This window comes from Buceros rhinoceros, unplaced genomic scaffold, assembly GCF_000710305.1.
Source record: "Buceros rhinoceros silvestris isolate BGI_N320 unplaced genomic scaffold, ASM71030v1 scaffold17825, whole genome shotgun sequence".
NCBI classification, from domain to species: domain Eukaryota; kingdom Metazoa; phylum Chordata; class Aves; order Bucerotiformes; family Bucerotidae; genus Buceros; species Buceros rhinoceros.
In genome coordinates this window covers 22492-44562 of record NW_010414041.1, presented here as the reverse complement: position 1 = coordinate 44562, position 22071 = coordinate 22492, and the positions used below count along the sequence as shown (strand labels likewise).

Here is a 22071-nt window from a genome sequence, read left to right as displayed (position 1 = left end):
TCCTGCTGGCAGATCCCTTTGGCTGTAAACTCTGCTTTCTTGGGGAAAACATAAAATACCTCAGGAAATGTTCACAGAAGCGAAAAAAACAGCACCTGCGCAGCAAACACCGCTTGTTCCTGGAGGCCAGCAAGCCCTGGAGCGTGCAGCTCCAGCAGCTGCTCGTGAAGCAGAGGACAGCCCTCAGCCCAGAGCCGGGCCGCGCTCTCCCGTCTCGGCCACAGGCAAGCATGTCAGACAGCAGCGAAGGAGAAGTCACCACCGGAGAGACAACCGAGGAAGTCTTTGAAGAAAGCGAGATTTAGAAAGCTGGGACAGCACCTTCCGCCAGCCACAGCATCCTGAAGGCTCTTCTCTCGCCTCCAGACCAACGGCTCTCTCAAGGAGGAAACAGTGAACATCTCAAGTGTCCCAGTTTTCTTACTCCACGAAAAATGTTGATCTGGATGTTGTTAACTCGTGTGGCTGAGGGAGGAGAGGTTTGCAGGATCAAAACTGCTGGGAGATAACTGAGCTGAGAGAGGCGTAGGCGGGGGAGCAGGGTGTGCTCTGGAAACGAGTAGACTCTGGACACAGCCATTGTGTCCCAGCAGCTTCACCCATGCCTGGCTGCTGTTCTACTCACAAAACACGGAAGGTGTTTGGTTTTCTCTTTCAAAGGTGTGTTTCATAGAGAGATATTCGTAAAAGGCTCTTCTCAAACTGAAACCATCCCCCATCTCACAAAAACAGTTTCAGGCCAAACCAGACAAATTCTGATTAAGCAAAATGAAAGGATTTATATTTATGAAAGAAACAAAGAAAGGAAGAAAGAAGCAAGCTTGGGAAAAAACAACCTTTTCCTTGCATTCCTGAGTATCTTCACTGAAAGTTTAGTGCTGGAAATGTCATTACAAAATGAAAGTTTTCTTTTGAAAGTGCCGAGGTGAAATGTTCTGATACGATTTGTGTTTGCCCAGTTTTGGTCTCACCATTGTTGACACAAGCCACAGAGTTTGATGCATCTGCAGGTTTGCCCTAGCCGGGGCCCACTGGTAAGAGCTGCTTCCACCTTCCTGCCAGGGGAACCGAAATGGGTTGTGACAGCACCAAAAGAACGTTGTGAAATCCTTCCTCCAGCATTTAACAAGAGCCACAATTAAATTTTATTTGTTGCAGCTCATCCGGAGACCCATGAAATTCAATTAAGTTTGATAACAGCCTATGAGCCCGTTTCCAAACGTGCAAACAGAAGCCAAGTGACATCCCGAAAGGAGGAAAGGAGGCGGCAGCAGAAGGATCTGCGGGCAATGCTCCTCTGCCCGGGCTCACCCAGGGGTACCCACCTGCCTGCAGCCAGAGCATGTGCTGGGAATTTCTCCTGCTCTGAACTGGCAACGCTCTATTTTAACCGAAATGCCTGCAAATGTAGTAACACCTCCCTTGGATGACTGGCTCGAGGTGGCCCTGTTGGAGACCAGGTGCCCACTGCAGGTCCCTTCCAACCTCAACCACTCTGTGAGCGAGTGAAAACACTGTATGTCAAACACACAACTGCCAGGGCTGTTCGTGGGCTCTAGTCGCGCATCTTCTCTCCACCAGGCGCCAGCGCTGTGGCTGCCCTCCAGCCTTTCCCTCTTCTGGATCTCCCCGTGGGTGGCTTTGCCCTCCACCCCCGCTGCCTTACAGCCTTGCAGCTGCCAGAGCCGCTGATGGGAGATCGGGCGCCAGGGGGCGGGTGGAGCAGGGGAGCTTTACGCAGCTTATACAACTTACCAATGCTTTTAAAACTGATTTATCAGTCTACCAACGTTCAGACACGTAAACTTCATCAGTTATGACACAGTATTTTCTTGACAAGGATGGATAAATTCATTGACTAGCACTAGGCCAAGAACACGTCTAAACTATCACATTTCTGGCACTTTTCAAACATTATTTCTTTTACAGTTCTATCAGTGTTAAGAACTTAACCTATTTAATCAATACGAGGTTGTATATTTTGGAAAAATATGAATTAAATGTAAATATTAGATCCATTTAAAAATACATGTGCATTTTAAAAGGTGTTGTACCAGAACGTGCACTGTCTATACCGCGTTTTACGGCAGTGGTTTCTCCACCACCCATTACAAGCACCAAACACCGTGTGTCTGTTGACTCTGTCTTCTCTGATTTAAAAAAGGCTAATTTCTTTGAGAGCTGTTGTTTAAGACATTAAAAAACTTGAAGTGGTTTAGGATGTGATTTACTTGGGTGCTAAAAATGTGCAAATGGTAAGATTTTACCATGTCTCAGTGAAAGAGTTTACTTTTTAATGGTGTTTTAAAGTATTTCAAATGGTCGATAAACCAGATTTCTGGGCCCTCTGCAGCTGTCCGCGGGGGCATTTCCCCCCCTCTGTTACGTGTATGGTCTTTTTGCCACTGTCAGATTATAGAAATCAACTTTTTTTAGATAAGCAGACCCTGGAGGCCCAATAAAACCAATCATCACACAGATTCCTTCAGAAAGCGTGTTGGTTAGTAGATAAACCAGCAAGTTCCATCATAAAAATGCAGCATTATTTATTATTTTGCCAAAGCAGAGAAGTTGTTGCATCTGGAAGGCCACACGCACGTCTCCTTACAGACACAGCACAGGCTCCGCGGTTCTAAGTCAACTATTCAGCAGTCGAGAAGGCAGCAGCAGACTCCACAGTTCAAACATGCGAGTAGAGTCAGTGAGAACAGCCGACTCTCCTCCCAGGAGGGTGAATGTCTGCAGCTAGACGCCCTCCAGGGATGCTCCTTCCACCCCGAGTGGAGCCCCAGGGCTGCAGGAGGGACTCTGCAGCCAGAGGAGATGAGGAGAGACGCTCCAGCATGTCCCCGGGCTGTGAGACAGGAGCCAGACGACGTTGCCAAGGTTCCTGCAAGAGCAGGGGCTGGAGAGACAGAGTCAGGGACACGAGAGAGGATCTTGCTCTGATGAAACGAGGTGGGGGAGAGAGATCGACCCACACTGGTGTTTGTTTCTAAGTGATTTCTTGTGTGACCTACTTATCCAGTTTGCACATAGGTTAGATACCAGACCACAAAACCTTTATTATGCTTGTGTAGACCTAGGAACAGGAATTTTCTCTTCATTAATAAATTTCTCACCTTTACTCTCCCTATTTCCACTGCCTTCGCCTTATGAAGCTGGTGTGAGCTAAAGGCTTCTTCCCTCTCAGCGAGAGAGCCCATGGCCCTCCCATGGTCCTGCTGAGCCTGGCCTCTGCTGAGTCAGCCCATTAAGTAAGACCAGGTGGGATATTTATGCTCAGAACATCGGAGACAACCCACGCTAAACCCTGACTCCCACAGCTTTGAGGTTGTCTTTGGCAAGGATTTTGCTTTCCATCAAAACTTCTATGACAAAAGAATTTAATTTCAAGCCTGAAATAGCTTGTGGGGTTCAACAGAGCTTTCCCGTTAGATGCTGGTCTGCATGAACAGGGTTTACGCAGACTTAATCTGCTGTGAGAGACGCTATAAATTTTTATGTTTTACTACACATAAAGCACCACCTTCAGACACAATGGCTCCTTCTATGGCCGGACATGTCAGCTATATGCTGATTATTAATGTGTTCTTACATCATTCTCTGTTTAAATATATTGCTCCTACAGACCAGAGTCTGTGCCTCAGTGGCTCCAAGAGCAAAGCACAAACAGTCCACGCTGAGGAGCTGTCAGCCAGTTGTGCCTTGGGGTCAGAAGTGCTGGTCTGCGTTTTCAAAATACGGAGTGACCTGGTTTCGGAAGACACAGATCTCTCTCCAGGTGTCAGTGTTACGCTTTTAGATAACAGCATCCAGCAGCACTGCAGAACAGTTTCTATGCGAGAAAGTCAAACCACTCTTTTCTTACAGCTGTTAGCTAAAGGTCCTGTAAACTAAAGCAAGAAATTGCACAGGAACTGTCGGGAGAAGCAGTAACAACAATATGTGCTATGGAGTATTGGAAAGAAAAAGCCACTCAGCATTGTGCTGTCCTCAGTGGGTCTACATCTCACATCCCTCACGCGGTTCTGCGCGTCCTGCCTGGAGAGGACAGAGCAGAGCTAGGTCAGGCACAGAGCAGGAGGATTTGGGGACCAGAACTGCTCACCGTGAACAACGAGTGACTGGGATGTGCGGGAAGGAACACGATGGAGCGCCGTCAGAGGAGGCAGCGGCTGACTCTTCCCCCACACCAGCTTACCCCGGAGAGCTGCAGGTGGGTAGGAAGCAGAAGGAGAGGCTTCGTACTGCACACCCCTGTGCCGTGCAGCTGTTCTTACACAATGTTAGTGAAGTTTGTGTGTGTTCCAAAACCAGGTCAGGGCAGAAAAAAATCCGAGTGCTGTTTAAATCCAACGTGGCCACTGCTGAGGAGGGGCGTCCTCCAGCAGGGATCGTCACGGCTCAAAGAGTACTCGAGGGACCATCCACAATGTATGTCATTGCAAAGCTTTCTTCTCCCACCCTTGCCTAAGAAACTGGTACTTACTGGTCACTGTCCATGCCAGGACATCTTTGGCCTAACCCAAGCCTTTACTTTTCATAGACCTGGGAGGAAAGAAATTAATTTATTTCAGCAGCAGAGAGGAAAAGCACAAAGCAACAAAGGATAAAAAAGGCATTGGCTACCGGTAAGCACCACCCCAGCCGTTCAGAGCTCTCTTAACATCCCGCTGTCACAGGTTTGCAGGCATTTCCATGGCAATGTGAGCCAACGGGAGGATTGTGAGCAGTGCCCAGGGGCGTCCTGAGTCCCACAGGGACCCCAGCCATCCAGCAGACTTTCTCCCTTTCAAATGGACTTGCCAGAAAGTGAAAGGGCGGTGAGAAGAGCTCACTGAGTAGGAGCCGCCACTGTCACCGAGGTGGAGAAGTCAGTTTAAAGACATCTAACAGCTGATAAAGAATCCCATTCTCTTTGAGCTGATGATGGAGTCTCAAATGGTTTTTGGTAAGCCTACCAAAAAAAAAAGTTATCACAGCTCTGTAAATAAAAAGACTGTAACTTATGCTGCAGCTCCAGGAGTGTTTGCTTTTCTACTTCATAACACAGGAAGTCAGAATAAAATTGGCACTAGGTGTTCTCATCCTCCACTCTCAGGAACTTGTGAGGAGTTAGAGCATGCAGCACTAACCAGCCAGGCCGGACTGTTTGTCCCCGCAGTAAATACCGCACCAGCGTGTGTTTGTAATTTTTTTTCATTTGTATAAGGACCGAGACAGCAATTTATACAAGGAGGATTCTGTGAGTAAGAAATGTGACATTAATATTTCTGTGGTTTGAGTCAAGATAGAAGGTCCCAACTGCTGAAACTTCTCCCATGTGTGAGGTTAGTTTAATGTAGGGTTTAACGCCCTCCTCTTCCTTGCACCGCTCCAAAGTGGGATACGTTGAGGCACTGCAGACTGACCGTGAGCAAGAAGGAGTCAATTATGGCTATAAAGCTGGACTTTCAAAAGCCGCGGTGGAGGATTTCTGTGCTGTTGGGTCTGTGCCTGCACGTGGTCCATCACCGGTCCTGGTAGGACACCTCGCAACGTCCAACCGACACAAGCGCAGTTCCCTGAAGACAGCCTCGTCTGAAGCCGTCCAAGGCAAAAAGGGAGAGACACTGACATCTGGTGGGACAGGCTGGATGGAACGCGCTCCGAGGACCGCGCTGCGGGATGCAGCGATGGCTGTGGGCTGCGGGAGGGCGGAAGGGCACCAGCAGGAGGGATTTGTGAAGAAAAGAGCTTTCCTGGCTTGTTTCAACTTCAGGGGAGGGAGGGGGACCCGCAACCTCAGGGAACACAAAAAAAAAAAAGGGAGAGAGAAATACAGGCAGGTGCTCTTGAAAGCCAGTACTGGCTGGGAAAAGGTGCGGCAGGCTGCTGCGAGGAAGGCTTCCCAGTCCTGGACTCCAGAGGAGTCTGGAGTGGCAACTGAAAACGAGTCTTCAGTGTCTCAGACAAATCCCCCGTGCAAAACCCCAGACTGTGACCGTGGCAGGGGTGTTCATCACCCAAAGCCTCGCCTCGCCCAAAGCTGCGCCTCTCCCCGCTCCCAACTGTCGCGCTGTTCCCAAGCGGGGACCAGTCACCAGCACCCTTCTCAGGAAACTCCAGCCTTTCAAAAGAGCCAACGAACCCACACCACCTCCCACCCACCCTGCACCCTGCCAGGGCTTCCCCGTGGGTTCAGCGTTGGAAAGCGAAGCAGTAACTCATCACATCGCAGCTCCCAGCTTGCGAAGAGGCTCAGAACTGCACTCAGACCAGTCCTGCAAACCCACCCCATGGCCCACCCCCTCCTCAAGTGAGAGTAATTTTAAGTCTGTTCTGCTTCTTGAGGAGATAGTATTTCTTCGTGACGTTCCTCAGCACCTCCTCCCTGGAGCTGGAGCGGCATCGGTGCACGCGGGGCCGGGGAAAAGCACATGGGGCCACGGCTTGTCAGGGCAGGGCTGCAGCACCGTTCCGCAGCCTGCAGCCAAGCACCTGCCCCGCACAGCGAGCGCTTCCCCGGTCACTCCAACCACCAAATCACTCCCAAGTTCTGTCTGCAACAAGACAGTTCTTGCACCCTGAAGGCATGGGGGACCCAGCACAACTGCAGCACCCAGAGGAAAACAGGACCTGATTGAGCCCGACGGTGTGCGCACAGCCCTGACTTCCACTTACTATTTCAATAAAGTAGAAGTTTGGCTACTCCTAACTCCTACTGCCCCTTCACCGTACGGAAAACTTGTATTTATCTGGAGATCTCAGGTATTGCTAGTCAGGGAAACAGAAGACGTGGACAAGATGAACGTATCGGCATAACTTTATTTATAATGAACAGGAACTCCTGAAGTATAACAACTTGAGCTACAACGCACATCTACTTAGTCCCCAAAGCGGTCTGAAATCAAACCTCCTCACTGCCTTGTAGCTTTCCTCCTGCTTCTGAGGAACGCGAGGGGGTCAACGGCTTAATTGTATGGCGTAATCCAAGCTGATTTTTAAATTATTTTGGTTGCACAAGTCTAGCACAGCTATTACTGCGCAGAACAGAGTAAAAGCTCCTGCCCTTCACCGTTAGAAGTTGCAGACTTCGAGGCTGCCTCCCTGCTCCTTCCACCGCCCACTCTGGTCCTTTCACGTCACGTTTTTCTGAGCGCTGGCACTACACCAGCGTCACAATCAGTGTCCTGGCTTGTGCAGGAACTCCCCATCTTGGGGTTCACAGTTGTGTCCTCTACCACTGAAAATGCCGTTTTCTGGCAAGTTGCAGCTGAACGTACCTCAGAACATGGAGACCAGGTGGTCTATACCACGCACCAACGTCTGAAAGAGCTTCTGAGGTTTTTTTAAACAGATTCAGGCTACTAAAGACTCTCCTGTGAAAACCAAGCTTCCACCTGGACCTTTTTCAGTACCTTACCTTTCTCCTTTTCTGAGCAGAGTGTGCATGCCTCTGCAACTACTTACCCCATCAGCGTACAAACACCCCGCAGAGCTGGGGGAATGCCATTCCGCAGGTGGTTGCAGAAACTAAATTTTTACAAGAGTTCAAAACCGGACAAATTCCTAGCAAAAATCTCCACTGAGGTTTATGAGATGGGTGGGCAATGCTGGTTCCTCCGAGGTGCCCCAGGCACACAGTGCTGGGAAGGTGGGTTCCTGTTCTGCCGAACTGCAACACCCATGCTGGTCACTTTTGAAGACAGCTGTTGGATTCTGACAGGATTTGGGCAGGGCTGATTTTGGCTGTGTCAGAAAACCTGCCAGCATGCATGTTAACGCCAGTGTTGAAAGCAGAACCATTTATTAACAACATTTTACAACAGCGTTTTCTCTTCAGCTAAGCTTCAAGATGCCCTTGCAGGTAAGGGACTGACCAGGTGAGGAAGACTTACAGATCACCTAAAGCCCATCCCAGGGCAGCTGCTTTCCGGCTGACCACGGTCAGCTCGCCTGCTGGGTTAAGAAACAAAACCACTTAACTACAGGTGTTTCTTAAATCCATCTCCTAATAAAAATGAAATTTTAGGGACTGTACTCATATCATGCAAAGACCTGAACAGGGTAAGTACAAGTAGATTACACCCAAGTGACGGGGTTGCAAGTCCAAAGGGCGCTGAGCTGGCCTACGGCACCCCAAGCGATCGCCGATGACGGTGCATTCAGAAGGTGCATGGCTTTGGTAGAAGAAAAAGCAACTGGGTAAAGACAATTCCATGCTCAATGTGTCTCTGTACACTTTATTTTACAGGAGATGAGATGAGCACTGTGGTGCATATAAACTCGAAGAACAATATAGGAAAATACAGTTTAACCATATGAAATTGTTTTACAGTAAGACAGAAAAATTATGTATAGGAAATGCCTTCAACACGGAAGGACAAGATCCGCAGCCGACATAAAGCAGCTTCCACCGAACTCTGCCAGTTTACCCGAGCTGAAGATCTGCCCCTTAAATCTCTTCTGCATTCAACTCTAAGTTCAGTAAGTGATTCCTTCATGTACCCCTATGGAACAAAAGCCGTCCTATCGCTTGCACAATGATCCAAGGTTTACTAGTTACCCAGACAGAGGCTGCAGGATACATACACTATTTAAGGGGTCTACTCAGCCAAAATTTATGGAAAGTTATAAAATTTTGGTTAAACATCTTTAAAAATAAGTCATTAGTACTGGCAAAATACAACTTTCCTAGAAATTTAGAAGTATTTAGCAAAAGTTACACAAAAAGGACCAAATAAGCAACTTCATTTTAGTAGAAAATTCTGGTTTAATGCGTGAGTGGTGATCTGGCCCGCCTCTGAGCCCCTCCTGCTAGAATGTCTGCAAAACTGCTGGGTGGATTTTTCACATAGTCTTGGGCTGCTGAAAGGAAGGAAACCATCTAACGAGGAGAAGGAAATATCTGTCCAATACTAGTACCTGCTTTTTTGACGATGGATGGAGGTTGTGTCCCTAAAGAGTGTTTTTGACCTGCTGGAGTAAAAGAGTGGTAACTGGACAACCAAATTCCGCAGGCAATTCTGAAAGTCTCGGCCATCACATATAAAACCTCCAAAGGAACAAGGGATTTCAGGTCAGTTCTCACACTCAAATGGCTCGGAACACCATGTCATGCAGCGGTGAACCCCTGAAATCACTGTTCATTCAGCTCTGAACTTCCAGTACCAGAAAATTTCTTCTCAGCAGCTGCTTTAAAAGAAGAGCCAAGTTTTGTTTGACGGAGTAAAGGCTACTTAGGCCCTAGAGACGCTTACTCGGTTCTTTATGCAGCACTCGGGGCTTATTCTACCGCAATCGCTATACCAAGGGCTGTGCCAGAAGACTAGGTGAGCACCGCTCCTTCAATGCAATTGCTTTCAAGTCTTACGTTTCCTACTCCATGTTCAACACCGAGAATTTACGACGACTGTGCTGGACAGTGACCAGTGAGACCAAGGCAGGTCTGCTGGAGATGGGATGTCCTAGAAGAGCGCACAGCGCGGAGCAAGGAAGGAGGGCTGGGAATCCTGTGGGGGATCTGTGCTTAGTGGCTGCTCCTGAGCTTTGGGAATTCGTAGGGTGAATCCGTGTGTTTCACACGCTTGTAGCAGATACAGTTTAAAGAGGCACTTCAAGGGGAACTACTGGCAGAACTTTAGTAGGGTTGTGATACAAGTCATTATTATTCCGTTACTTGTTAAAGCAGTAGCCCTGAAAGACTGTATATATTCACAATTACAGTCCCGTCCACTCACTGAACCTGAATACAGCAGCTGAAAAGCTTTTGTTCTGAACATCCGCTGAGTTTTTCTCTTACAATGCACCTGAAATAGTTCAACTTAATGTAAGTTGAGGGGATTAAATCTGAAGGTTTCAAATTTATGTCATTTTTTTTCTGTAATTATTATGGGGTTAACCTAAGACTGTCTTTTTATGAAAGATTTTATCCGAGTACAATTCTTAGAATCAGATGCATCATTAGGCACAAAAGGTTTCTGCCTCGAGGAATGCATGGGGTTAGAAATTTGAGTCAAATTATGCAATGTGTTGGTCCCTTCAGAAAAAAATATCCAGGAGGGCAAAATAAACTGTGAGCAGCACAAAAAGGAGTCATTGCACTTCCAAACCTGGTGACTGATAAGAAAAATCAAACCAAACCCCAAGCTAACCCCTCCAGGAAGCACACACTTGCCACTCCCAGAAAACATCCAAAAGCGTGAGGTTTGGGCAGCGCACAATAGCAAGAGACAGTCTGTGAAACTCCTAAACTGAAGACAAGATCCTGCAAACTGGTGTGTCGCAGTGATGGAGCGTTGGCTACAGCAACAGCCAGGAAGGAATGGTAGGAATGGCAAGAGGCACATTTACATGAGTAAGACAAGGTAATGAGTGTTAGTGACACGATAGAGCTTCTCAGGAAAGGACGAGGGTTTGCTGATGGGAAAGACGTCATCACCACCGTGCCACAGAAGGGCTGCGTGCTCCAAGCTCCTAGAGGACACCTGCATGCCCGGCCTGGCAGACCTCTGCCTGCCTTGTGCAAGGGCACGGGACACGGCAGCACTGCCACACGCCCGAAGTCGTTCTGCAGTTACCGGTGTCGCGTTGTCACATTCCAGTCTGCCACTGGCACAGCCGGGTGCTCGCTGGAGAGCCCCGTGACAAGCGATAGATGCAAGGGAACGTTTCACCACTGATTTTCCTGTGCTAAGCAGAACTCGGAGAGTGCTGAGCCTGGTACCAGAGGGTCCAAGGGAGACCAGCGCCTCCTGTCCAGAAGCTCCAGTGCCACTGGGGCAGCTAAGTATCTTCCTACCCTCTGTGTCTGTTTTTAGTTGGAATCTGCCTGTGACTACCGCCCACCTGGTTCAGTTAAACGGGACCAGCAGGCTCTGCTGGTAAAACGTCAGACCCCTCTGCTGTGCCAAGGACGCCCACTGCCGCTCCTTGGCACTGTAGGGTATGGAGGAATGCCCACCCAGCAATGCTTCAGCGACCTCTGGGACCTCATTCTCCTATTTTGACATATGCTGGGTAGCAAAAAGCCTACAGACTCCCCAGAAAGGACCGTGACGAGGAAAGCTCATTATTTGGAAAACTGCCTTTTCGACACTGTCTTTGAAGATGTAGTTCTCGCAAAGTGGCAGTGGAAGGGTGAGCAGGACTGCCTCCAGGACATCGGCCTCTGACCGCCGTCCCTGGGAACAGATCCAGCAGGCTGCACTGGTGCAAAAGAGCAAAGTAGCTGCTGTGAAAGAGCAAATGTGCTTTCAGTTCGGAAGGATTCCATCAGATGGTCACACCAAGAAGTCTCATCTACTCATTCCAGGGGGACCTTCAAAGTGCTGGTCTGAATTTCTTAAGGTGCTTGATAGGGATACCCCCTGGGTAAGCAGCGCTCTGCTTCTCCCTGTGTGTGCCTGACAGAATAGATGGGCAGAGCTGCTTTGTCACTGCACTTTGGATTTGGGTTTTTACAGCTGCATCAGAAGATGAGCTGTGGGCCCATGCTCTAGAGCTGTTCTCCCACCGCAGCCTGCCCCAAGGTCACTGATGGAGCCACTGGGAACTGCACATAGAGCAGCTCGGTCTCACGTGGTGCGTATTTGGGGTTCTTCATTTCTTAACGTTTACCTTATACGTGTTCTCAGCGACTAAGGAAAAACGAGGCTTGTGAACTTCTGTGTGTCAGCCTGATTTTCAAAGTCTCTTACCTCTGCCACATTCCCTGTTGTGTTCCAAGAAACGGCTGAGAGCCAAGCACTTCCAAAGAGCAGGCAAAGAGACCATGTTTCTACATAAGGTCTAACTGGGGGCAAATATTTAAATAATGACATTAAAAACAGGGACAAATTTAAAGCAGTTCTGAAAAGGTGTGAGAAGTTATGACTGCTACCGAGCACCTAAAAGTTTCCCATGGATGCTTTACAGAAAACTCCTGTTAGAAAAACCAAACCAAAATAAACCCCAAAGGAGGTGATCTGAGAGCAGTTCACCCTCACAAGACAACTGCCCACATGGACACTACAACATGGAAAGCATCAAAAGCAACTAATTCCGCCACACAAACCTCTGAGGATGCTAAAGGGGACGAGAGCTCGGGTCCGCTGCCTGGTGTGCCTGAAAGGAAGAAGGATTTCAGTGTTTACAGTAACGGTGCAACAGGAGGCAGAGCACAGCCACCCCGCAGCAGCTCAGGCTCTAGAGGGGAAGGAGTACTGCAGGACATAGCAGGCATTTCCAAACGACTCTTGCTGCTGTTATATTTGAACATTTTAAATAAAAATCGAAGCTATCTCTAAAGATCCCAGTGATGAAGTGATGTTCCCATAAGGGAACAACTGAAGTCCTTCAGAAGATGTTCAACCACAGAAGCGATGAGCAAATGCGAGTTACAGATGTGAGTGAATAGAGAGCAGATTGGAAATCTGAGATTAAGGCCTTCTTGGATGTTGCTCTGTGACTGGAATCTTGCCTGTGATGGGAGAAGACTACACTTGGCCCACGCGGTGAAGGACTCATTGCTTTCGGGTGATTAACTCCAACAGGAATCAGCCAAAAGCTCTGGATCCAGAACGAGTTCTGTGAGGAAGTAAGCTGACAGAATGCCTTAGAGAAAGACTTCCAACAAGGACTCTACGGAGTAAAGAGCCAGAAAGTGCCTTTGAAGTCACCGGTGGGCTGGTGTGGATGACGAATGCAGTGTTCTCGTTCCGTTTGGCAGCAGGTTACGGCTGTAAGCGCCTCACCAGCTCTGCCACTGCAGTCAGGACATTCAGCACAGCCGTAGGAATTCACTTAGCCCTTGACAGGCTTCCAGGTAGGAACCAGAGGCAACCCCCCCTAATCATACCTCTGCAGGTGAAAGCAAACAGTACTAACTGGAAACTTCCCTGCACTCTGTGACCACAGAGCTGTAGGAAGAGGTAAGAGAGCCTCATCACACCACAGGAGAAGGGCTGATACTGGTAGTGACTGAACTAGGAAAAACATGCATCAAGCGTGTGAGCCCAGCTGCCAGACGCAAGGAGATGACCGTTGAGCTCAATACCCAGGGAGGCAAGAGACTTCCTTTGCTTCCTCACTAGCCCTCAGTCAGAGGGCACCAGCACTCTGCTGTGCACAGGCCGGCTGTTTTACCATCACTCAAAGCTTGATCTTGCTCCGGAGAAGCAGCTGTTTAGGATGAGCTATTGCATGAGGAAAGACTGGGCTCAACTGCATTTTTGTAACTCAACAGAAGATGAACAGAGCCATGCTGAAACTCACGAAATTACCTTGTGAGGAAGGAACATGAGGGCAGGCATCCATGCTTCCCTTCAAGCACGCCACAGGCTTCTTCGACGATGCTGTCCGTGTAGAACAGGGGCTGCAGCATCCCGGGCTGGCATCATAGGTAACACTGATCCCACTGTCTGCAGTCTCCTATCACAAGGGAACAGCATCTTTTGCAGGAAATAAGCTGGAAACTGCCCATAGGCAACAGCAAAACTTCCCTAACATCACTTCTGCTGATGGCAGATGAAAGTCTGGCTGTAGTGGAAGCATCTCACTCGTGGCAGAGCAGCCCCGCATGAGCATTTTGCTGGGCTTGGACAAATTAACAGGCAGGTCCAAGCGCTCTCCTTAGATTATTGAAATGAAAAAGAGATACAGACTCCATCAAGAGAACTGTCATCCCGAGCAGCTCACACATTCCTGCAGCATTTCAAATGGACCAAAACCAAGAAGTAGCAAAACTGTCTGGAAATAAAACAAAAGGGGCAAAACATTCCCAGAAAATACAACTAAGAATTGAGAGCAGCTTAAAGACACCTTAGCAGAGGAGCCCAAATACAGGTCAGTCCTCTGAGAAACCTGTGCTGATGGACAGTATTTCCAGTCCAAAACATAAAATAATGCACACCTTCAAGGAAAGAGGAGAAGTGAAGTGTAACTGATAACAGACTATTCCGGTATTTACGAAGGAGAACACTGTATAAAGTGCACAACGAGCCTGGCTTTGTAACCAAGCCCAGAAGGTGGTGAGGGGGTGTCAGGATTGCTCATTTTAATTTACGATACAGCTCAGAGAACAGGGGTCGACCTGAGATGCTCAGTGCTCCAGTTAGTTTTGGCCATGGAAGTGTTGAAAACTCACCCTACACCTGTGGTTCAAAAAAAAAGCGCCTGTCCTCCAAAGTGGGTGGTAGAAATAGGAAAAGCACACCCTGGAATGCCAAAACACGACTAGGAGAGAGAGTGAATCACTAGGAAGACTCAAAAAGAGAGAGCACGGCACTGCCCTGCCTGAGCAGCAGCAGAGGAGCCTGGGGGAGCGTGTGTGCTCTAACTGCGCGAGGGCTACGGGACGCTTAGGCAAACCACGTTCCACTTGTATTGCAACGGTCTTTGGAGGAACTTATGAGAGACTCGTGTAACAGCGTGCTGGATACTTCAACATCGAGGATAAAGCGGTTGCAAATGAAAGCAATTAAAGTGTGTGAGGGAAGTGCAGTAGAGGGGCTGCTTCACCAGGAACAGAGACCCCGAGCGGGCAGTGCTCATGTGTAACGGCTTATAAAGGTTAATGACACAGCAGAGAAGTGGGTTGTGGAGGCATCTGCAAGACAGGAACGAATCTACACTGGTAAAGAGGTGGTTGAGAAAAAGGGAACAACAAGAAAATGCAACAGAATTCAGTTTGAAATGGCAAACCAGAAAAATAATCACTGCAGCAATATTAAAAATGTGCTTCAGGTAAGATGTTGTTGTGTCTCAGTTTGTGTTTGCAGAGGGGAATATGAACGCTCCGATCTAACAGTAACTGCAGTTTTGGTGCTGGGGAAAAAAGATGGTAACAGCGAGACAAAGTGGAGCATAACTGTGGATCAAATGACGTTGCACGGTGTGGGAAACTGGAGTAAGAACACAGTAAACACCGAGTAAAGGCCACAGTGGTGAGAATCAAGGTTTCTGCTGGATCTAAAGCAAGAATCTTAAGAATCTTGTCATTGTATGAAACACCGAAAAGACACACTAACAGCAACACCGAACATCGACCAGGAACAACAGCAGGAGAAGCAAACGAACACCTTTTCAACATCAGTCTCCAAACCACGCAACGCTACGTGCCAAGAGCAGTGCTGGATTTGTGGGGGTCTGTGGTAAAGGCAAAACCTCAAGTTCAGAACCTGATGGTGCAGAAGTGCTGGGCACCTACCTCCGCATTTAATGCAATCTAGCCTCACGGATTCATGGCACCTTTGAAAATCAGGCTCTAAAAAGATAAACCCCCTAATTTAGCTGGACAAACTTGGTAAGTGAAGATGCCTGAAAGCTGTGATATTCACCTGAAGGAACCAGCGAAGGGCAATATAAACCTGGAGCCCAAATAAAATGTTAAGAGGACTGTCTGTAAGGAGATTCTGTGAGGAAACACCTTGCGTAAGCAGGAAAGGTTTTGAGTACCGCATTTAGTCCTTGGTGTGTGACCTCTTTCTGTCACTGAGGGCACTCAGCCAGCTCATGAGGTAGGTATAGCACAACCAAGTCTTTCCTGATCAGTAACAGTGATGGTAACGCTTTCAACCTTACTGATTGGCCCAGCACAGAAATCACGATGATGGGTTTATGTGTCCCTGAGAGGGAGTGTGAAACAGGAAGAGCAGGAGTCTTCTCCACAGATCTGGGGAGAAGGACCATCACTTCACTGCCATGGGGGAAAACGTGTTACAGGAAATAAAAGTATTTGCACAATGTTGCTGCAAGATGGGGAGCCAGAACTTAACTGACTGGCCCACGGCCACTAAAGCAGTCAGTGACAGACCTAGGATTCGTGATCAGGACTTCCTTGCCTCCTCCATCATGTTCAAACAAACAGTATCTACCTGCTGGCCAGAGGCTCACTGCGTGGCTGGTCTAACGCACTGTACAAAGAGAGTCATGCAAGGGATGTAGCACAAAGTCACTGACGAACAGAGCGCTCTCTGTACCAGAAAGCAGATTTCTCCTGGAAGCTGCGTGCAATTGGGAACCTCTGGTGGGAAGCACACATCTGGTTTCTTCACCCTGGAATGTCTGGTGCTTAAGGCTTAGCACAATGAGGACCATTTTAATGACTAAATGTAACAGAGAGAGCCTGTACAGGCATAAATTACAAGGTGTCTGGTAGTGGAACAACCTTTTCCCTGTGCTCCGCTGACCCTTGAAAAACAAACATTAGCCTGGTTAATTCAGTGGACTCATCACGTACAGCTATAGGTCAGTCTATATTTCCATGTCCACAGGTCGGATATCTCCAGTTTTGTGTTCTTTTACCCACAGTTCCCTGTCTTTGGCAGGATCCACTTTCCGAAGCAACTGATCCACGAGCTCTACTGTCTACAAGAAACAAAACGAGAAAGAAAATGTCAGAGGCGCATTTCCAGAAGAGACCATCATCGCTGCGAAGCACCAAGCAGCGGGGGCAGGCCCAGGCTGTGCATGCAGACAGGTGAGACCTGCAGAGACACAGGACTCAGTGGATGACAGCCAGATCCGAACAGGCAGCCTCATAGCGGGAAGCAGAGGAGGGCTTTTAAGGTCAGGCAGAGACAGACTTCCTGTGCCAGGCACTGGCCAGTCGGTCTCTGACTCCTGTCCTGCAACCTGCACCTCTCACCAAACACAACCACGTCCTGAGGTTCACCTGCATCCCCTGTATTTTAGTATTTGAAAACCAGCCAGGTTTTTAGTAAGAAAAAAATACCCACTCCCTCTCCCAACAGTGAAACTATCTACCATTTTCTTTGCAAGAGCAGACAACCTCAAGGAGACACCTCAAGGTGTGTAGTGCTGGGAGAGGTAATAACGGCTCATCTGGCCAAACGCAATTCAGCCCACTGTGTCTCCCCCAGTGAAAGCTGTGGTCCAGCACTCTGAACCGCAGCTGGGACTGGAGTCTCGGAGGAGCAGGACTGCAGGGTGGCAGTATGGCACCGCTGCAAACCTACGAGTGGATCCCATCCACTGTCACATCTCCTTTTGACCCAGGTCAGCCAGATCAGGACGGGGACTGTCCTGCTCCGCTGAAGCACAGTAAAGGCAGAGGGACCAAACACAGAGCAGACTTACACTTTGGTTGAACATGTCTGTCTCATGACGTAGCTGTGTGTACTGGCAAAGATGCTGCCGAATCATCTCCACCCTTTCAACTTCAAGTCTCTCAAGCTCCTGCAAAAGAAGAAGAAGAAGTCTGTATTTTTCCTGTAAGCTGAGCTTGAAGGCCGAGAGAACTCATTTCCTCCTTCCCCCAGTGATAGGAGTTTTTCTTAGAACTGAGAACAGGAAATACAGTGGGAGATTTATCACCCCTTTTTTCTCACTGCTTTGCACTGCTGTGAGCGATGAATGTTGCAGGCAATTACAATCGTGCAATGTTCTGTGTGTAAGATACTCCAGGGGGTTACGTACCAGAGTGGTGGTCACCATTTCCTCAAACCACTTGGACTGGGCTTGGTTGTACAGATCCACGCAGCGCATCAGGTCATCTCCTGAAAAGTTCAAGACAGCAACACATCAGTGTTCTCCATCTGGTTTTACGGAGCTTAGAAGGAAATTGCAGCCCAGGTTTTGCAGACAGACCTGGTGGGTTTGAAGGTCAGTGCTGGTGGAGCTGAAGGCAGTTCTGTTACGTGGTACGTGTTACGTGCAACGAGATTTCAACAAGATGCACGCACCCAATGTGTGATAAAAGATCAGGTGATTGGGGTGAGAAAGACCGAGGGGGAAAGACATGATTTTAATAATAGGAACATTAAACAACATTCTACAAACTGCCCAGAACTACGAAAGCGAGTTACTGCAGTTAAAAAAGCCAATGGTCACAGACAGAGAGTGACCTCTGAAAAATAAAATGATGAAAATGGGAGAACAGTAATACTGAGTTATTGAGCTGTAGGCAGGACTGCATCTCAAGACCGGTCTGTCTGAAACAGAAGCGAGGTGTCCGGCTCAAGCTGCCTGAGATGGAGGGATGCTCATTTGCAAGCTCAAGCCTCCTGCAGCCCCTGAAGATGCACGACTCTGTCTGAGCTCTGGCTCTCTCCCCTGTTCGGGGCAGCGATGTGAAAGCTGGGATTGTTTTCATTTCTTCTTTGTTGCAAAACTCTGCTCCGCAGAGAGGGAAAGGTGGGTGGAAAATCTGGAAGGTGTCTCAGACACTACCACCTTCTGGATGGTAAATTCTCCTCTTCTTTACCTGAGGCTCAGTTATGCTCTCCCTAATGGTTTGACGCCTGGGTCCGGGGCTCAAATTCATCCTGTTCATTGAGGAGCAAAAGGGTTGTTATACATAAACCAAGGATGAATCGAGCTTTCAAAGAGGGCTCCATAGACCAAACAAGGGTCTCTTTGACACTTCACTTCTTTGTATATCTATCTGGAAGTCTCTCATGGACTTAGAACTTGGGGTGGCAAACAAACTCTACAAAGAAACCAGAATCAGGCCTTAAATCTCGGCAACGAGCTTGTTCCCCCAGGTGGGGGATGTCCAGGCTGACATGACCAGTCCAGACTAACGGCCCCCACACTCCAGGAGACTCCTTGGGAGCCATCTGACTTGGGGTTACATCCACCCACCCCAGTGAATCTGAGCCACAGAGTCTGAGCCAGGAACACAAAAGCCGTGAAACACAGTCACGGGAGGAGAAATCAACCCCATGTATCAGTCACCAGCGGGATGGTAGAAGGGCTCTGGTCCAGAGCTCTCAGGTCCTCTCGTCCCCTTGCAGCAGGCCTCATTTCAAAGCCAGATCACCAGGTGCTGCTGCTGTGCACCCTGCAAGCACCCCAGCTGGGCTGCAGGGTAGTACTGCCTGCGGGCAAGGGGCAAGTCCTCCCCTGCCACGCGCCACAGTGGCACAAAGCAGGGGAACGCGATGGGGAGACTCACACCAAAACCTGGGTTACCCCCATCTGATCTTCAGCCCTCCCTCACTTCTTCAGTAAATATCTATTACAAACAAATTCTGAGGACCCACGAGAACACTGAGGGGCTGTGAATTTGCAGACAGATGAAGAGCATCTCTCATGGAGCCTCCCGGCGCTAACACAGAACTTTTGTTTCTCCGCAAATGATGTCTACACACATGGACACTCTGCGAATGACTCTTCTCAGTCTCCTCAAAACCCAGACAGGCTATCCTGAAGTTTTAAAGTCTCAGAACTATGACGGAACCCCCTGCCAAGGAATGGACCTATGAAGGGATGAAACACCGAAGACCTGGTTAAAACATATTTTCAGTGATGGTACTAACAGTGCTGCACATAATCGTCTGCAGATCTCAAGAAAGACAATTCCCGAGGGATGCTGCAGAAGTGGTTTGAGCCTCTGTAAAACATGCTGAGCTCACACCAAGTAGCTGTGTCCCCAGTACAGTACAGCATACACTACTATATCCTTGGTGTCCCTTGAGCAGAAACCATTTCAGTCACTGAGTCACACTGGAAAACAGACGGGAAGTTCACTGGCAAGGAAAAGGACAGTAACTGGAAGCAAAATAGGCACCCACATCGTTGTGGGTGACTGTGATTTAGGAAAGAACCAGGGAGAGAACTGTGATTTAAGGAAGAAACATCCTTAGCTGAGCTTCTTTGCATCCGACTTTGAGAGCTTCATGATCAGTTATCTCAGCACAGTTTGAGAAAATAAAAGGACAATTCACCCTTCTTTTACTGTTCTCAGCCCAGTCACCAAAATCACCATTGTGTGATGTCTGACTTGGCAAAACTGGGCTTGTTTCTTCAGAGGATTTACTACCAAACAGATTTGTAGCACGGTTCAGTCTCTAGCTACTCTAATACGCTCTCTAGTATTAAACCCAAGACACAGGTGGGTGGATGGGCAGTTGCATCCCACCGTGCTCCTGCCCTCCGCCGGGCTGTGCTCGCCTCCTGCCGCGGACGGACACAGCTACTCACCCGCCTGAGTGGACTTCCGCCTCGCCTTCTTAATTTCCTCTTCCGTCTTGTTGCTGAGCTTCACCTCTAGCTGCTGTGTTTTCATCTCCAGATCCTTCTGTCTCTCCGTCAAGGCTTTCCGGGCCTTGGAGTAATTAAAGAAGAATCATGTGTTGGAGAGAAAAAGAGCTGCCAGCTGCTTTCAGACATCTACGACTCCTTCACGCAAGGATTTGTCAGTAAGAATTCAGGGACTCTGCATAAAACTGGGTCCTAACTGGAATTTAAGCTCTTAGGGCACCATGGGGTGTTCAAAGAAGTGCCCTACCAGCAGACAGAAGTTGTCACCAACAAACTGCAAAAGCATCTGAACTCTTCGTAGGTTCGGAGAAAGGCACAGTACAAAAAGCAGCACCAGACCTTCATGTTTCTTAGTAACTTTCTCACTATTTCTGGAAGAAAGGGGAGCTGGAGCCTCTTCCACATCTCTTAACCAGCATCGCCAAGACCATTTACTCTTCAATTTGCTTTTCTTAGGGTCTAAATTGTTGAAAGAATGTCAAGTATCCTACAAAATGTACTGGTAAGTACGTTCTGGATTCAATATACGCTTACCAGAAACTCCAACAACAGGAACTTTTAGGCTTATTTCAGAAAAACTAATCCAAGGTCATGACAACAGCACTTTAGAAACCAAACACCTGAGACTTGGTTATCACAGATTATTTACATCACTTTGGGCTTTTAAAGCCTGATTTATCAGTATCATTGCTGAACTTATTCAGAGAAATTAGTAAAGTGTCTTAAGAAGCAAACCACACATACACGTTGCCACCTCATTTGCTGAGGTTGCCTAAATACCTAAAATATCTTGTTTTGCACGGACTTGTTATAAAATAGGTCACATCTGTGCTTTATCCAGTTACAGTGTTTCAAACTAAATTTGGATTAACATATTTTGTTAGCACCTTGCCATTTTGTACAGTCACAGCCTGCGAGTTACAACGCTCTCCAGGCAGGACTTGGATTTTTTCCATTTGCCGTTTTACAGACCCTGTGCTTGGCTCGGCAGCTCACGAGAGGGAGCTGCAGGATCACACCTGGGGACGAGCTGGGCTGCACCAGCACCCTGCAGCCGTGGCTCTGCCCTTGCCTTAGTTGTCCTTCTCACTGCTACTCTAACTCATTCTTTCCTATACAGAGCACAACGCGCTGAGGAGCGGCTGAGGGACCTGGCGGGGTTACGCCTGGAGAAAAGGAGGCTCTGGGGAGACCTTCTGGCTCTGACAACTCCCTGACAGGAGGCTGGAGCGAGAGAGGAGTCAGTCTCTTCCCCCCAGGAACAAGTGACAGGATGAGAGGAACTGGGCTAAGTTGTTTCAGGGGAGGTTGAGGTTGTCCCTGAGGAACAATTTCTTCCCCGTTGGGGTTGTGCAGGGCTGTCCCAGGCTGCCCAGGTCAGCGGTGGAGTCCCCATCCCTGGAGGGGTTTCCCAGCCGTGTGGAGGTGCTGCTGAGGGACAGGGGGCAGTGGGGACCTGGCAGTGCTGGGGAACAGGGGGACTGGAGGAGCTGAAGGGTCTTTTCCAACCCAAATGATACGGTGATTTTATATCCCTACTGAGGACTGTTTCCTTGCAAATATGACTATGAAGAATTTCCTGTTTGGCAGAAAAATGCCTTCCCTGCACACACACAGTCTAATAACCTTGTGTATCCTGCAACAATTCTGTCCCTGGGCGAACTTTCTCCTGCGCACACTGACCGCCCTTGTGGGTTTTCCCATCCGTGGTGAGGTTCTGCTGAGGGACAGGGGGCAGTGGGGACCTGGCAGTGCTGGGGAACAGGGGGACTGGAGGAGCTGAAGGGTCTTTTCCAACCCAAATGATACGGTGATTTTATATCCCTACTGAGGACTGTTTCCTTGCAAATATGACTATGAAGAATTTCCTGTTTGGCAGAAAAATGCCTTCCCTGCACACACACAGTCTAATAACCTTGTGTATCCTGCAACAATTCTGTCCCTGGGCGAACTTTCTCCTGCGCACACTGATCTTTAATGAAAACCCAAACAACCTTCTGGGTTGACTGAACATGGTGTTTTCATGTCCAACCTACACCCCAGAGCAAACTGCATGAGAACACCATTTGGCACGCGCGTCCTGGCAGCCCAGGCGCGGCC

General features: G+C 48.6%; 2 protein-coding genes across 2 annotated transcripts in view; one reads left to right on the top strand and one right to left on the bottom strand.

The window, feature by feature from the left end:
- GLP2R (glucagon-like peptide 2 receptor) overlaps window positions 1–305 on the top strand; it is a 26925-nt gene extending 26620 nt beyond the window's left edge. The window contains exon 14 of the mRNA XM_010136966.1: window positions 1–305. This exon is cut by the window's left edge and continues 7 nt beyond it. Coding sequence (XP_010135268.1) covers window positions 1–305 — 305 coding nt within the window.
- A 15913-nt stretch (window positions 306–16218) lies between these two features.
- Window positions 16219–22071, bottom strand: part of GAS7 (growth arrest-specific 7) — a gene marked incomplete at its 5' end in the record, with an annotated part of 19260 nt that continues 13407 nt past the window's right edge. The window contains 4 exons of the mRNA XM_010136970.1: window positions 16219–16332; window positions 17065–17163; window positions 17404–17483; window positions 19912–20035. Of these exons, the coding sequence (XP_010135272.1) occupies window positions 16219–16332; window positions 17065–17163; window positions 17404–17483; window positions 19912–20035 (417 nt within the window). The remainder of the gene's footprint in view (window positions 16333–17064; window positions 17164–17403; window positions 17484–19911; window positions 20036–22071) is intronic.